The 18,143-nt window shown below is 37.2% G+C and overlaps 1 protein-coding gene and 1 pseudogene across 1 annotated transcript; one reads left to right on the forward strand and one right to left on the reverse strand.

Moving 5' to 3' along the window:
• The first annotated feature begins 1,033 nt into the window (after positions 1-1,033).
• Positions 1,034-12,607, forward strand: LOC121331288 (annotated as a pseudogene).
• LOC121331289 (testicular spindle-associated protein SHCBP1L-like) lies at positions 10,363-17,576 on the reverse strand. Its single transcript, XM_041278577.1, has 10 exons — positions 16,689-17,576; positions 15,487-15,636; positions 15,056-15,270; positions 14,895-14,981; positions 14,558-14,776; positions 14,094-14,199; positions 13,292-13,445; positions 12,784-13,034; positions 12,477-12,596; positions 10,363-12,002 (listed from the first exon to the last, which is right to left on the reverse strand). The coding sequence occupies exons 1-10, from the start codon at positions 17,094-17,096 to the stop codon at positions 11,754-11,756; spliced, it is 1,959 nt and encodes a 652-aa protein (XP_041134511.1). The 5' UTR covers positions 17,097-17,576; the 3' UTR covers positions 10,363-11,753.
• Between the last annotated feature and the right edge of the window lie 567 nt (positions 17,577-18,143).

The raw sequence follows: 18,143 nt of genomic DNA on the forward strand, positions 1-18,143 counted from the left end.
CGACAGCTTCCATCTAAACTACAGGATGTATCGTGCACACAGAATACAACTGCAAATGAATAGTACCCCAAAACCTTCCATGAAGACGTGCATCATACCAACCTCCGGAGAATTGTACCTGTTGAAATGAGGGAGGGTACAAACTGAATTACTGGCACCGCACACCGACAGGTACAGTTATACAAATGTGTAACGTGTGCAAATATAAATGGGAAGGATATTGTCATTGTTAAAATAAATAAATAAATAAATAAATAAATAAATAAAAACTTTCGAACCCCTCCGGGACTCTTAGCTCTTGCGCCCGGGTGCAGCTGTACCCCGTTCTCCTTTGTGCTTCCGGAGTTGTCGTCCATTTTGGTACTGCGGGTGGCGTAACGGTCTATCTGCATAAATTGCGGTGAGATGAGGGGAATGTTGTTTTTTTTTTCCTTTGTGCATTTATACCTTTTTTGTAGCTTTACATAATTTTACAGTTAAAATGTTTATAATTTATGTAAGTCGTTTTATATTATCATTTGTTTATGTGGTGTGTTGTTTTATGCTGCCCCGCAAAGTGCACACTCAGTTGTCGTCTCCGTTTCCGAGTGTTGATGAATTAAAGTGTTTGGTGTCCCGTACAGCTGCTATGTTCTGTGTAATAATGTGTCCATACATTTCAACTTAAGCTGAACAAATACAGTACGTTGCTTTTCACTGTACGCTTGCCAATTTATTATTTATATACAATATGTATTTTGTGAAATATTTATCGCGTAGTGTTACTGTTTTGTATTGTATTATACTGTTGCTGAAGCAAACTAAACAAACTAAAGTAACTAGACCTGTTTGTCTTGGGTATATTCAATTAATTAACCGGGTACCATCACGGACTGTAAACGCACTCGTCCCTGCAACAACAATCAAGCACCAGGTGATGCTTGTGCATTACGATCGACTTCAGTTGCACTGCATCGCTAACAAACCATTTTATATATTTTTTTTTTGTAAAGACAGATCATAAGTTATTCATCCTGAGAACCGGGTTCACACAATGGCGGACATTAAAAACTTGCTTTATGCTTTGGTGTGGGAAGCGCAAAGTCACTCCCAACTATGAAGTTCGAGTCGCAGGAAATAAAAACAGACAGAAGTTCACGTGTGAGGTATGTATGTAAACTGCTTGCTAAAATCTTTCGCATTCATGCAGCACATTACACGCTGTATAGAAGAGAAATAAATACACGAACATTTAAAATGCCTGTCTTATTTAGCACTTAAGATGTATTTTTTTTTCTTTTTTATAGAAATGTATATAACACAGACATTTATAGACACATAAAATTGCTTTAAATATATTTTCTATTCAAAATGAAAGTAGATGAGGTATTCCATTTGTTTTCCAGGTTCGGGTAGAAGGGTTCAACTACATAGCGATGGGGAACTCAACTAACAAGAAGGATGCTCAAGCCAATGCTGCTAGAGATTATCTCAATTACCTTGTCCGTATTGGGGAAGTAAAAGCTAGTGAAGTTCCAGCCTTGGGGGTTAGTATGGCTGCACTGCCTGGCTATATATCTACTGTTTATTTTGAATAAATATTTTGGATAACAACTTTGAAATAACACATATTTTAGGGTTGAAATATTAGTAAAGTTACTGTTGCCAAAACAGTGTGTAACAGTACAATCGATAACACATTTAACAAGAAAGATTGCAATGTTCAGTCTGTAAGGAACTTTCATGTAACCATGGTAATAAGTCTTATTTGGGACCTTTGTTTTGCAGGGTGGTATGCCTGGTGCGGATGTCTCCATTGATGCTGGTGAAGGAGGTGGCTTTGGCACCCTTCCTCCAAACGCACCGCTTCCACCTCATTTGGCAGTCAAGAATGAACCAGGTAATTCGCGTCCTGGCTGAGCGACGCCGTCTGTCATTGCTGGGGATTCCCGAGGGAGAGTCGTATTGGCTCTGGCTCCCCCACGGGTCAGGGAGGCAAAACCGCGCTTTATCCTCATTGTGGAAACTACCGTCCAGGCGCCTTGTGAGCTCAGGTGGACATGTGCAAGGCAGGCCTTTGCCCTCTAGAGACGATAACTCACTGACAAATGCTCTTGAGTCCCTTTGTGGAAAACAGGAAAATGGCTTGGTCGTGGGACCAGAGGACGCCCACTGAACCATCAGTTGTACTGAACTGTGGGGGGGAATTTCTGCTAAATTGGGCACTCTAAATAAAAAATAAATACATACAAAGAATGTAACAGCTAATATCTCATGAATGCCACATTTAAAATAGACAACCTGTTCTGGTCAACAGAACATCTGGTCCTGCAATTTAGTCATAACAAAATCTGCAGTGGAAAATGTCTAGTGAATGGGTTTTGATATACAGGAACTCTATTAGTTTCATTAAGTGCATATTATTCTTGGTAGGTTGTAAAGGTTTTGCATTGTACGTGCTGCATGTACTTTATAGTAAATGTTTTTATATATGTCTAACTTGATTTTCATCTATTCAGATGTTGGACCTGAACCTAGTTCTGGGCCAGTCCCTGGAGTGACTGGTGTGGGTTATTCAAACTTCAGTGGGGCACAGTGGGAACACGGAGCCAATTTGAACGACTGTTATTCAAAGAGAGAGGAACAGGAAGCACAAGCTGTGAGTGACACTTTTTTTTCTTGTAAAATATCCTAGCTTGATATGTATTAATACTTTAATCAGATGCTACTGTTTCGTAAATACACAATTATGAATTATTACTAAGTAGGTTGTTTGTTTACACTTGCATTGTCTCAGACTCTTGAATCTGAAGAGGTAGATTTGAACGCTGGTCTCCATGGTAACTGGACCCTAGAGAATGCCAAGGCCCGTCTGAACCAGTTTTTTCAAAAGGAGAAGAATCAGTCCGATTACAAATACAACCAAGTTGGACCGGACCACAACAGGTTTGGGGGGATTTATCTAGTGGTTGTCTTTTGTTTGGATATTCTTGTACAGTCAGTTGACCTCCTTTTGGAGGTTTTCTTGGCTTATTACATATGCTTATTTCAACACTGGCTTGTGTTGAATGACATTGGACATCATTGTTGGAAAAAGTAAGCAGGTATGTTTACTGACTGTAAATTTGGTTATACTGTTCACTCAAAGTAGATGGGTTCACTTGCACAACTATAAGTAAGCTGTAGTTTTAATTTTAAATTAATGACAAAAAAAATTACATTTATAAATTATATTTAATGAAGATATAAGAATAAGTCTCTAAAGCTGCATCCTCCTTTTTTAATGTAAAATAAATACCAATGCATGTGATTCAGAACTGGCCAATTATCACTCTTGTGCATGTGAAAAATACCTGGATTGCTGAGAGCTATTTTTGGATTACAAAAACCGGATGACTGTTTCGATTTGAAAAGAGAGGCTGCAGCTGCAGGTTTTTGAATGCTCTCCTTTTACCATCTGTGTGGTGATAGAATGTTTCTCGGCTGGCTTGCTATCAAGTCATAGAGCTTTCTTGGGTGTATCGCGTACCCCCAGGAGCACTCAAAGCAATTCAGTCCTTTGTGATCCCATCCATTCAGTCCATTTTAAAACCTTATATTTCAATGAAGCATTAAACTGAAATCTCTGCGTTTGTTTCACTTATTTCTAATAAACACCAGGGGCAGTCATATGTGGCTACTACTAACTTCTCAAGTTTACCAAGACAAAGCTGCTATTTCTGAAAAGCATATGGATGTGTTTTTTATATCAAAGCACTAGTGTGCTTGTCTTTTCTCAAACTGATTGCAAAACCACAGAATGCAGTGACACCAGAAATCGTTGCTTTAACCTTTCAAAACATGTGACATCACTTAGGTTGCACTAAGCTGCCACATGGCCTCATCTGGACAAGGAACCCAATGTGCTGAACAGCGTTTTGATTTCTGGTGTCACTGTTCAAATAGGTTTTCAAGGAGCACACAAGGCTGATGGGACATAACTAAGCCTGGATGAGAAACATTCTGACATCCAAGATTTATCGTAATGGTGGATAACAGGCCTCTAAGTGCCAGTAAGTCTGCACTCTTTAGTAATATAATACTTCTGTTTTCCCAAAATAAATGCAGTGTAGCAACATGCGCATAGTCAGGAACATGATGGAGAAGTACTATTGAAACCAGGGAATGAATGAATGAATATATATATATATATATATATATGTCTTAAGGCTGCAGCACTGCTTTCGTTAAAATATCAATGATTTTTTTTCAGTTTTTCAGTTTGCAAACTGAAAAGGAAATATGCAGGAGAGAAAAACCAGTAGCATGTTCCAGTTTTTTGGTGTGGACTCCATTAAGTTAAGATTAGAATACTTTTCAGATTTTATTTTTGTTGATCTGTGGTATAATGAGGGATCTTGACATTGAATGTGAGCTAGTAGCATGGCTAAGCATGAAACACCGTTGCTGATATTACAAATTGTGTTGTTGCAGGAGTTTTATTGAAGAAATGAGTGTTTTTGTAAGGCAACTGGGTCGAAGTAAGTACTACTTTCTGTTTAATTTTCACTCTAAATTGTTATTTTATAATAGCTTTATTGGATTATTTAAGCTACCTCTGTTTGGGAGCCTTTTAAAAGGTAGGTAAATGATAATGTAACTTGACAGCTCCAGTTAAAACATAGTTTAGTTTTGTTTTTCGTTACATAAATTATTTTCTATGTGAATAGCTGTGTGTGTGTGTATATAAATAAATGTATTTGTTTTTCTAGAAGTCATTGCTCGTGAGCATGGCTCGAACAAGAAGCTAGCTGCCCAGTCCTGTGCCTTATCTCTTGTTAGACAGTTTTACCATTTGGGAGTAATTGAAGCCTGTTCTGGGCTAACGAAGAAAGGAAGGAGAGACAGTAAGTGAACTCCAAGCAATGATACAATTAAATTAACCCTTTGTTATGTGATGTCCCATAAAGAGGCAGTAAACAGATTAACTTGAGGTGTGATGTAAAATCTTTCTTTTTTTCACGTAGATGGAAGTCTGTGAAGTAAACATTGCTAATGATTTGGAGCGGCAGCTGGAAACAGTCATGCAAGAGCTAGGACTTCAGATTCCACCATCGGTAATCCTTTTTTGAAAAAAAGTTTGATTGGAACCACTACAGCTTTTATGAGCAACACGATGATGCTCAGCACATTCGGACCCTGTTCATTAAAGATAAATTATACTTGATTTGCTTTTACATGAATCATAAGCTTTGAACACGTTTATCCTTTTTGGATGCAGTTAAGTTCTGGGTTTAACCACTTAGTTTTGTTTTTAAAGTGCCTTTTTTTCTCCCTCTCAAGCCTCAGGATTCAAGCTGTCCAGTTTCTCTCACCCAGGGAAAAATTGCCCATTTTGAGCCCTCCCAGCGGCAGAGCATTGCCGGTGTTGTGCCATGGTCCCCTCCACAGGTGAACTGGCACCCGTGGACAAGCAGCAACATCGATGATGGACCGCTTGCATTTGTAAGTACATAGAGTTATCAAGAGATGCTGTTTCTTTCTTATCATCCATCACTAGTGGTTTCTTTTCCAAACAACCTGTTGTGTTTAACAATTTGAGTCTTTGACAGAGGGGGATGAGTACAGAAGCAATGTTGTAGAAATGTTAGGTGTTGATAGAGAATGTCTGAGGTGGACTTTTTTTTTTGTTTTGTATTAACATTTTAATCTTTTTATGAGTCGCCAGTGTACCCCAGAACAAATCAGCACAGATCTCCAAAATTTTAATGTATCAAATGGAGCAGGACAAAAACCTGCAACAGGTAATACATTATCTTAAGTATATACAGTTTCCTTAAGTTGCCTGTCATGTAACTGACATTTTGACATTGTATTCCCATTTGTATTGCAATTTCCATTTTTTTTTTTTTTTTCAGATAATATCTGAGCGTGAACAGTTACCTGTTAAGTTTGAAAGGGAGATTATGCAAACGATCCACAACAACCAAGTTGTCATAATCAGAGGTGCAACAGGCTGTGGTAAAACCATCCAGGTTCCCCAGTATATCTTGGACGAGTTTTTCAAAAGTGGAAAAGCTTCCTATTGTAACATTGTTGTAACCCAGGTAAGCACAGCTCCAAAAGAAGGTGGTCAGTGCAAAGAATGTTAATTTATGCAGTCCGCTTTTGTACAATTTTGAATGGGTATTTACCTTTGAAATTGTCTCTTTGGCAGCCTCGACGAATAAGTGCTGTATCTGTTGCTGAACGTGTTGCCGACGAGCGCTGAGAAGAGGTTGGAAAGAGCTGTGGTTATAGTGTGCGCTTTGAGTCCGTACTCCCCAGACCACATGCCAGTGTGCTTTTCTGTACAGTCGGTAGGTACTACATGTAACTGTAATTTAAACTTGGTATCCCCACGAGTGCTTTAAACTGGTTGAGATGTTAGTTTAATTCTTGGTGTAAGCTGAAGAGAAGAAATTCCTGTTATTGATCTAAACCCACAGGTGTCCTTCTCAGGAAATTGGAATCTGGTATTCGTGGGATCAGTCATATTATTGTAGATGAAATCCACGAGAGAGATATTAATGTGAGTATTTGAATTTTATGCAGTTTTATTGCATTTACAGGCTTTTGATTTGGTTTAAACGTGATCGTTGTGATCAGGATAAATTGGATGCGGGTTATGGTGAAATTTAACATGATTTAAATTTTTTTGCAGACTGATTTCCTCATGGTTGTACTGAGGGATGTTGTACAGGCTTTCCCAGAGATCAGGATCATTCTCATGTCTGCTACTATTGACACCACCATGTTCAGGGAGTACTACTTCAACTGCCCTGTAATAGAAGTTTTTGGACGTACATTCCCAATTCAAGGTATTTCTATACAATTGCGTTACTTATTGATGCTGATCTGATACTGCATTGCTAGTATACTATTATCAAATGATATGTCGTCATCCCCCCCCCCCCCCCCCCCCCCCAAGGATGAAGAAGGTGGAGAGGAGGAGGTAGTTTATGCCAAAATCTTCATTTGAAATTTCAGTTCATGTGTCTGTGACAGAAATTACTAAATGTATTTGGTAATGAAATAATGAGCATAGCCCAATTTTTTAAATGTCCACAGTCTTTCTCTTGTAAACCATGTTAGTTTTAAAATAGAGAAAGAAAAGAAAAACAGCCGTTTTAGTAGATAATGCTGCTGATAATGGGAATAATTTAAGATCTGGCCAGTATGGCGTGATCACACCAGTACTTCAGTGAAGATTTGAGAGTTAATGTAAGGTAACATTTTAAACTGTGCTTTCTCCTTTTGTTTTAGACAAACTAATATCATATGTGGTCCTGAATATGGACCTGAGACCAAACGTTCCATGGCTCAGATAAATGAAAAGGAAACACCCTTTGAACTAATTGAGGCCCTGCTAAAGTACATAGAAACACTAAAAGTTCCTGGAGCAGTGCTGGTGTTCTTGCCAGGCTGGAATCTCATATTCCATGCAGAGGCATCTTGAGATGAGTCCACACTTTGGTAAGCTGCTTCATGTACACTTCACTGGATTCATAATTTAATGTGTGGTGGGACAAAAGTAGTTAGAAATGTTCAAATTGAATTCTGTCTCTTTACAGGGAATCAGCGCTATATTATTTTGCCCCTACACTCCCAGATTCCAAGAGAGGAACAGCGTAGGGTGTTTGATCCTGTGCCTGATGGAGTTATCAAGGCGAGTTGGGAGTTTTATTTGTATTATAATAAGTTACAGTTTAAACATAAAATGTAGAGTGCAGAATAAACCAGTGTTTTACAGAGTCTGTCTCATACAGACATTTGGTAGTAAACTATAATGTGTTGTGTGTTTAGTGTAAATTGTAAAGCAGTATATACTCCATTTGTTACTGTCTATGCTGGATTTAATATTTGTTTTTAATATCTACAGATCATTTTGTCTACAAATATTGCAGAAACTAGTATTACCATCAATGATGTTGTCTATGTCATTGACTCTTGCAAGTAAGTGCTATTTTGTTTTCTAATCATCACACCTGTATACTACATGGTTTATAAAAAAAAAAATACATTTCACAGTACTGATGTCTGAGCTTTAGTAGGCTTTATCTTGGGAACCTTTTTGGTTAGATTTTGATTCAGCTATGCATTTCTTACAATGGGTTGTGTATGTAAATGGTGGTAATGTTACCTATAATGTTGTGGTTGTATTCATTGTTTGGATATTACTTACAGTCCTTTTTGTTTTTAAGGCTTGAAACTCACATGACACCTGAGATTTTCCGTACACCCCTGCACGAAGTGGCTTTGAGCATCAAGCTTCTGAGGCTTGGAGGCATTGGACATTTTTTGTCAAAAGCCATTGAGCCTCCTCCTTTGGATGCAGTTATTGAGGCAGAGCATACTTTAAGAGGTGAGCACTAGCTATTTCTAGGCAAGGTAAACAAGCATCTCCGTATAGTGTCTTTCGATATGTAAGCAGACTTGCTATGTTTTAGTAAACAACTAATGAAAAAACCTTTCAGATGGCAACTTATGTTTCAATTCTATAGAAAATTTACTAACACCATTCACTTTGACCTGGTTACTGTATTGGGATCATTGTGACTTTTTGGTTTCCGGATAATAAAGACTGACCACTATTATATATATATATATATAATATATTTAATATATATATATCGCTATATTATATTATATATATACATATATATATATAATATATATATATATACGTTTCTGGACCATGTCTGTGTCAAGTAAAGACTAATCGTAAACGAATGGTAACAGATGACATTTTTCACACATCCATTTGCAAACTATTCAGATATTCCAGTGCCCTTACAATATGCCCAAACGTTGTGTTGTTCCCCCCAAAGAACTTGATGCTTTGGATTCCAATGACGAGTTGACTCCTCTGGGGAGAATTCTAGCAAAGCTACCTATTGAACCTCGTCTAGGAAAGATGATGATGATCATGGGCTGTATTTTCAAGTGAGTTTAGTTTGGCATTTATGTGGTGTAACATTCCAGTTGTCTGTAAAGCATATTTTTATGCATATGTAAGCACATGTGTGTTATCATAACAATTCCAATTTTCCCATCTAGAATTGAACTTTAATAGGACGTCTTCAGACTGTTAATCCCCTCCCCCTTTCTGTTCCAGTGTCGGTGATGCGGTGTGCACCATAGCAGCTGCCACCTGCTTTCCCTTCATCAATGAAGGTAAACGACTGGGCTTTGTCCATAGAAACTTTGCAGGAACAAGGTTCTCGGACCATGTGGCGCTCCTTTCTGTATTCCAAGCGTGGGATGATGCCAGGTATGTCCACTGTTTTAAAATAAATAAATAGAAGTTAGTCTTACTTATAAAACATGGTTGCAATGTCCAGTTAATGTAAACACTAAGGCAGAGTCCGCTTGTTTTCAGGATGGGAGGTGTGAACACAGGAGACTAAATATGTCAACCTTGAGAATGACGTGGGAGGCAAAAGTACAGCTGAAAGATATCCTAATTAATTCTGGATTTCCTGAAGGTAAATTTTCTTTTAAAAAATGCAGGGGAAAATGTAAGACCGATCTCCTAAAAGAAAAGCAGCATACATTTAAATGCATCTTGCAACTATTTTTTAGGTATGCCATGAACCCTTGTTAATGTGCTCTTGCACATCAGAGCAAGTACATTAGTTGAATGTACCCATGTAAAATACATTCAGCAAGGCCAAATAGTCAATAATATAATTGTGCACTAAAGTGCTATTTCAAAATGGCAGTGATGGTATATGTAATGTGTTGTTTTCGGTGAATTCAACAGAGTGCATGATGAAACAGATGTTCAACAGTGTAGGACCAGATAACAATCTGGATGTGGTGATCTACCTGCTAGCATTTGGAGCTTATCCCAATGTTTGTTACCACAAAGAAAAAAGGAAAATCCTCACCACAGAGGGTCGCAATGCTTTAATCCACAAGTCCTCTGCCAACTGTCCATTTAGTAGTCAGGACCTGAAGTACCCGTCACCTTTCTTTGTGTTTAGTGAAAAGGTGAATAGGATTCAGTCATCTATTTAAGAGGCACAATATTATAACTATACATAAATGCAACTTAATTAGATATAGTTTAATCTGAGATTTAATAGAATGTTTATTCAACCCAAAAATATGTGTTATATTGTGTTCCTCCCCAATTTAAATTAATTGAAACCTTTGTTTTACACGTCCAAACATAAAAGTATAATTGGAAATCAGGGTGGCTTTGTTTGAGTGCTGTAATGACCATCTATGCTTCAGTTTACCACGTGGAAGTAATTATTTCCTCTTAGATTTGGCGATGATCCACGACCCCCTAAGATGCCAAGGTTTGATGGCGGCGGTGGATACAGAGGACGGGGTGGTTACCAAGGTGGAGGAGGTTATTGGTACAGAGGGGGATATGGAGGAGGAAGAGGAGGTGGGGGCTATGGAGGGGGTGGAGGATATGGAGGCGGTGGCTACAGGGGATCAGGCTATAGTGGCTACAGGGGAGGAGGAGGGTATGGAGGTGGCTTTTAAAAAACAGTATGCAAAAGATGAGAGTCCAGTTTTCTTTAGCCCAATGGCCATGTTGGGAGTGTATGTATTTAACCCCCCCCCACCCCCCTTCCAAGAACAAGTTCCATAAAAATGTAAATGTGCACTTGGAACAATAACTGCAATAGGACATTTAGTGCATTTGTAATAAAGTAAGTGGTGGTTTTTGTGTTTTAATGTCTTGAACACATTTGTTGAGTGTTTGCATATTTCCTGTAAAACTGCTTTGCTTTATCAAGTTTTGTGTTTGGGCTCATCCCAAAGTTATCATAAATTATAGCAAGTGTACATAGTGTGCTACTTTTAAACCTGGAGTGGAATTGTCCTCCAGGATCATGATTGGACACCCCTGCATTACAGGATCCTTTTTCTCAACCAAAAGTTAAATATCATGAACTGTGACAAAAATGACCTCTCTGGTGGCTACAGTTCTTTTGCAGGAAGGCATGTGAATATTTCAAGCTATATAAAACTTCGTCCATTAATTTTTAATTTTTTTTTTAAATCAAAGTGTACACTGCTTCTCAACCCCTCCCAATGCATGCTTTTTAATCTTTGAAAACATTTGGATAATTTTCGATGGTCCTTTACTAATAGTAGTGATTTCTGCTTTAACTGAGCCAGACAAGACAATGCTTATGTTTGTAAAAGGCTGAAACTAATAAACAAATTTAAACTTAACTGACCCATTATTTATTTTCTTATGGGTAAACACAAGTACAAGGTCTTTGGTATGATAACAAACATCATAAAAACAATAGACAGTAGTGTTGCATCCAAAATACACATTTATAAACATATGCATATTAAACTTTACATTTACTATAATGTATACCAATCGGTATTTATGTGAAAATGTGGTAGATGAATCTTCGAAAATGACATTTAACAACCTAGTTAACCATAACCGAACAAAGACATTGTTTTTATTTCTCTGTAGAACTTTCCTTTAGCTTTCATTCTAGCATTGCTTTTAAAATTATTCTGCATTTTAGAGTTATTTGTTCGTAGTCTGTAATTGTGGCCAAACAGTTACGTAACTTACTGCAACAAAACCTGTATCAAAAACCTTTAATCGGGTAGTAAAGCACTTAAAAGTTATTCATAGACAGCCCAGTGGCTGTAAAACCTTTTTTATAGACAGATCTTTACAGGTCTTTTTAAATGTTTCAACTTGTTGTACCAAACATCATACTGAACCTTTTATATCAGATAAACAGCTGGCCAACTGTAATTTAGCTGTTAGGTATAAGCCCAATGTCTCCCATTGTATTGGCTTCCAATTTATTAGTATTAATTTCAAGACTGAGGTTCTGCATTGCCTTTGGCAAGAGATCCCATTTTCTTTTGTCCCCACCAGCAGTACACTCCACATCATCCCCACGTACATAACATAGTTTATCAGGCAGAAGAATAGTGACTCCATATCCTTGGTTGTCATGAATATGATTATTGGCCATCTTCAGTTGTGGTGGTGGAAGAATCTGTGAATAACAAAAAACCTAGCATTTATTTGTTTTTTCCCTTCTGAATAATATCTTGTGAAAACTAGAAGTAGCTAAAAGAAAGAACAAAAAATTCATTTTATATGAACTGGTCATAGCCTGGTTGTCTGTGCTGGACTTTCTACATATCCTTTACCTGTCTTAACATTACAAATTTTCAGCATCTGCTTTCTTCTCAGTCTCTTGTCATTTTGTAGACATTGACCTTACTGTTGGGTCTGATGCCTGCTTGAGTGGAAGCTATTATGTTTCTTTTACCCAAACTTAAAAAAAAAAAAAAAAAAAAAATTGTAAAGATGTAAAATTTCTTGTTTTACATCTGTTCCCATATGGCTATGATGAAAAGACTGGTGCTATTTCTGTTTTGCTTACTATTAAGTCATAATGGAGAATAAATCTAATGGAGAAGGATTAGCTGAACCATTGTTTATGAATCCAATTTGTTGGTCTTACTTTCAAATTGATGCCTCCTAATAACATTTTCTTGTCTTTTGTCCTCACATTGCTGCAGTGGTGAATTTCATTCCCTTCCAGTGTTGCAGCACTTCCAGGAAACAGTTCAACTCCAGCCCCCTGATGCGATAAAACAAAAACACGTTAGTTTTGATTTAGTAAATTAGGTTGTAGTGCTTTTATTATATTAAGACACACTTAACATGCAGGTGTTCTAATTAAACCTTGAGTGACATCAAATATATTACTTTGTTCATTAAAGTGAGTATCTGTTTTACCATAATAAAATGTAATACTTTTCAATTACCTGTGCACCAACAATCTCACAGTTCTTCATGACCAGGGAAGCCCCTGTCAGAACACAAACACCAGTGCCTTCACACTTAAAAACACAGTTCTCAAGAATCATTTGTCCAGACTCTACTACCACAATACCATCACAGGTTCCATTCTGCACCAAAGTTAGGTTCATCAAAGTAACTTTTGTGGCTTTGGAAGCAACAAAATTGTCATGTGCTGGATCAGAGAAAATAATAAGATCATCTCGATTTCCAGCTCCTAGTTTAAAAAAAAAAAAAAAAAAGTGCCATATCAAATCAAAACCTTTTAACAAAAAATTATGTTCAATGATATATTTGTATTAAGCGCTCTGCTTTTAGAGCGGATTTAATTGATCTTTCATAGTACCCCCAAGGTAGATAAACTGTCAGTAATCTACTCAAACAATAGAATGAAACGTACCATTTATTAGTTAAACAAATAATCCTGACCTTCAACTTAAAGGGAAATAGCAAATCTGAAATACTGGCACACACCCTTTATGATGATATCATCTGTCAAAAGACCAAGGCTAGAGCCCTGGTATTCCCCTGGGAAAATCACCACAGTATCTCCAGAGTAGCAGGAGTCCAGAGCTCCATCCAGGCTGTCATGCTGCTGAATCAGTGTTTCAGCAGAGCAGTTATTTATCTGCAAATGAAAACCTCAATTCAAATGTGATCTCACATATATATCAATGCTATATTTAAATATCCAGACCATAATACTTTGGTGGCTGTCTGTAAAACACAGAGCATGTCAGAAAGGAAACAATGAATGAGTAAGCAGTGTTTACTGTGTGCCACAGTATTTCGTGACAAGTAATTGATGTACATTCCATTCTGGAGTATATACAAATTTAAAATATGTAACCTGTAGTAATTTGTTTCTTTGATGTTGCCATTTTATCCAATTGTGGTTTCCATGATTACTAATTAAAAAAATAATAATTAACAGCTATTGATTAAAAAAAGTCTAATCTCATTCCTAAACTGAATATTAATTACCAGCAATACACAAAACATCTTCTATGTTAGAAAAGCACAAAAAAATACAAGAAAATTAAACACATTTTAAATTTCGATTTGTTTCTTTGGTTTCCAAGACATGAGTTTTGATGGGACTAAATATTTACAGTTACGGTTTTCTAATAAAAAGTATTTATTCTGAACAGACCTTAGTTGAGTAATACTGCGAAATATGGGGTATCTAAAACTGTTGTTCAATTACTTATTTAATAGTCTTTAATAGGTTAAGAAACCCACTGGTAAACTGAAGGCACAAACAGAGATCACTCACCATGTCAGTAGTCATCATCTCTGCAACTATGTGAGTTACTATTTTTCCAGAAGACCTTTGCCCTTTTCTGCGTTTTAATATTCTTGGAAAGAATGGTCCAATAGCTCTGAGATTCAACAACATTGAAAAAAGAGTGATAATATTATCATAGTATGCCTTTTTCTACATATTACAGACTTATTTGGAACAACCATGACATAATACTATGGTTCTTCAATTAAAAAACAAAAAAATGATCAATACCGGCTGTACTGTTGCAACAGTGTTTTCATGAAGTAAACCTGCCTTTTTACAGCCCAGTGAATGTGTGACAGAGATGTGCAATACCAGAAACCAATGTGTTATTATATTCTATAATTTGATCACTGACTGATTAAATGGTAAATTATTTTTTATAATTGTATGTAAAATATGATTCACAGAATTCCCATAACAGGCAAGATAAGCCTACATATTTCAGTTACCTGAGACGCATATCCTCCCAGAATTTCAACAAACCACAAAGCATAAGGATTTCATAGTACTTCTTCCAGCATTCCACAGCTTCTACTGGTAAAGGTTCATCTCTTATGCTGTTTTGGTATTCAATCAGCTCCAACCGTTTATTCCTGTACTTCTCTAACATCTTCTTGAAGCGCTCTCCAATAGGACCTGGTATACTTCCATCTTGAATGTCATAGTACCTGTACACCCCAAAGAAAATATTTCAATGTTTGCACTGCTAATTTCCCCAGTTCCCTACTCCGTCTAATATTCTGTTAGTGCTGTTTTTACATTTTGTAGCTGCTAAATCAATCTTACAGCTGGATGCGTTTCTCAATTAGGCTGGCATAGTCTTCACATCCTTCTTCATCATCCCAGTCTCTCCAGAGAAAGTCATAGAAAAACCTTGAAACATCAAACAAAATATTATGAGTAGGCTTTTGTTGTTAAAGAACTCTTAAAATTGAAATACCAAATACCTTCCATTCTCCAAAGCTTGAGCAATATTGTTCACTGTAATATCTTGATCCTCAATGGGATAGACTTCCAGCAGTGGCACACAGTGATCCTGTCCATTCAAAACTTCTTCAACAAGCTCTCTTGGCAGACTGGCAATATTAGAGGAAAACGGCTCCACTATTGACACCATGACTCGCAGAGGGGGGGTCTTGCTCTGACATGGTTTGCACAATACCTGAATGTGCAAGAAAAAACAACTTACTAGCCCATTTCAGTACTCCATTTTAAATTACCCAATGTTACAAAGGAAGAGGCTAGCAACTCACTAGATTAAGAGACTTTGCTCAAATGAGGATATACTAAGACAGGGTGGTGGATCACTGATAATATCATTCATTTATACCCACAACTTAATAACTGCTACATGAAAAAAGAACAAACGAACGCTTACCTCAACAAGAATTCCCACATATGGTATTAGTCCTTCTTCGTAGTTTACAAAGAAGAGCTCAGGATTGGTTCTCCAGACTCCAGTCCAAGACCTTTTAGTTGTTAATTGGTCTGTAAGATATTTGCTCATAGCTTCATCAGCAGCTTCAGCCTGTACCAGACATATCAAGTCTCACACATTTAGCATGCTATCTCACTCTTTCACACATCTCACTATCACACATTTCTAAGCTTATCTAATGCATTATAAGTAAAAAAAAAAAAAAAAAGATACAGTGTATATAAAGATTTAAATTATTTTTACTCAGGTGCTGTAGAGAGACAGCAATACATATCCGGGGCCTCATAGGAAAGAGCAGGCATGGTGGCTTTGGTAATCATGGAAACTGCAGGCTCCACTCCAAAGTTAGAGCTGGCCTGCAGTCCCTTTGGTTACCACATACACAGTGCACAAGCTTGGAAACCCAATGCCTGCTCTTTCCAATAAGGCCGTGGACGTATAATCAAAATGTTTAAAAATTTCAGTTCTTCTATCTACATTCATGTGAAAATGATTGAAACTTAAAATATGTGGAATCTGACTCCTTTAGCTATGGTTTGTTAGCTTCAATTTAATATTTATTTTTATATTCATTTAATTTATTGTTTTGGTTATGGTTTATTTAATTATTAGATTTTTTTTTACTGATTTTGAAATCTGATTGCTTATTTGTAGCACTTTGCTGTAAATGTAATATGCCAAATAATTTGACTTTGTACTTTAAAGTGTTTTGAGTGGATGACATATTGTTGTATTGATAAAACTGTTTTCTTTTTTGTTTGGTTTATATCAAAACAGTTTATTTATGAGTATTTTTCTTGTTCTGTCCATTTACTGTGTGCCTTATACCAGGGGTTATCAACTCCGATCCTCACGGATCTCCAACTATCCAGATTTTTGATCCAACCAGCAACTAATTGTTTATATAAAAATCTACACTGGTTTGCATTGCATATAGAACTCTCACATGTCCTTGATTTTAATATGAATTTGGAAATTTAGGAAATGTTATATTATAATCTGTTTTAAACTCTTCCTTATGCCTAGATAATAATTTTGTAGTAAGTATTAACTGTTTTTTTTTTCTTTTTCTTTCATGTAATTATTACATATTTGTATATGTTTCTGAAATATAAACAGAGAATTAGATTTATATTCCTTGCCTTGCAAAGTCCAAGTATCTGGTCGCAGTATAGGGTGACCACCTCCTTATAGGCGTATTTGTAAGGGGAGATATAAACTGGCGGCAGATCACGGGCCTCCTCGGCAGGATCAGGCTCTTCTCCATTAGGGTTGGGAGTGAGGAGGCGTCGCCTGACCCCGATGTCTGCTCGGCTTGGTGTTGAGGCCTCCCGGAGGGGTCGAGGAGAGGCTGACACTACCCGGCCACCGGCCGCAGCTGATGCTGAAGAAGGGGACATAGTCTTAGCGCCGAATGCCGCTGGTTGTCGGGGCTGCTGTTCAACGTTGGCCGCGACATTCCCTCTTCCCTCCTGGCTTATGGTTGCAGTTGTCAGTTTCTCATTTGCCCATTCCGAGGATTCAATAGACGTTGAAAATGAATCGGTCATTGTGCAGTTCAAATACAGTTACCACGTTGTTACTTTGATCAATTGCTACTGTTCTTTTTTTTAACGGTTGTCACAGGTTGTAATTTTGACAGACGCCTTAAAAAACGTGCTCGAGCGTCGAGAATTAATTCAATTACAGTTGCCGCGAGGGGTCTCCTCGTGGGAATAAAAACAGCATGGTCTGTCAACAGTACATCGTACCGCGTGCAGATGGGCGTTTCCTTGTTTTCTGAGCGAAAATTATTAGTACACGGCGTTTAACGTTTAACGCGTAAAGCAAAATCACACCACAACGGTAACACATTTTGAAAAAGTAACAAAAATGCACTTTACACCACATAAATGCTCTGCTATGTTGTGTTACTGAAGCTGTTTGTCGAAGTGAATGATAGAGTTTTAAACATTTCTTCTGACAAGCACATTCATCACAGGAGTGGGCTATCCGTACCATCAATTGTAAACGCTTTACAAAATAATTGAACTGTATGGAAGCGTCCTAGTGCCAATTAAAAAAAAAATAAAAACTTTTAAAAAATCCTACGTAGGAGATATAAAGTCCTACTTTTTTTAAAATTGACACTAGGACGCTTCCGTAGTACTGAACAATGGGCGTCAGTAACAAAAAAAAGGGGCAGTGACTTTTTTAAAACCTCAGTTACTATACCTTTAAGAGAAAGACAAACTCATAATAACACAGCTTTTACAATATTTGACCAGCAGATGGTATCAAACACTAAAAATATAAAAAAAACAGGATGAAAAAGGAAAAAAAAGTGGTTAGTTAAAGTCATCCTGGAGGCTGAATTCCTCAGGGCAGCTCTAATTTGAAAGTAGTTCTCTAGGGCACAATGATTAGTAAACCGGAGTTACCACATTGCATTCTGTCCATTTAACATACAAGCTGTGATGAAACCTTGTCCGTAGTATTACTAGTGTAGATCATGGAAGAATATCAACATGCTTTTCAGGGGTGACAATGGCCCGCATCATTTATATCACTGAAACATACTTTAAGTACAGAACAGTATGGCTGATGACTAGATATTG

Source organism: Polyodon spathula, chromosome 18 (assembly GCF_017654505.1).
Source record: "Polyodon spathula isolate WHYD16114869_AA chromosome 18, ASM1765450v1, whole genome shotgun sequence".
NCBI lineage: Eukaryota > Metazoa > Chordata > Actinopteri > Acipenseriformes > Polyodontidae > Polyodon > Polyodon spathula.

Coding starts and splice junctions, on each gene's coding strand:
- LOC121331289 (XM_041278577.1), bottom strand. CDS start 17,096: ATGACCGATTCATTTTCAACGTCTATTGAATCCTCGGAATGGGCAAAT. Junction 15,637..16,688: donor AGATACTTGGACTTTGCAAG/GCAAGGAATATA, acceptor TGTCTGGTACAG/GCTGAAGCTGCTGATGAAGC. Junction 13,446..14,093: donor AGATGATGACTACTGACATG/GTGAGTGATCTC, acceptor TTTCATTTGCAG/ATAAATAACTGCTCTGCTGA.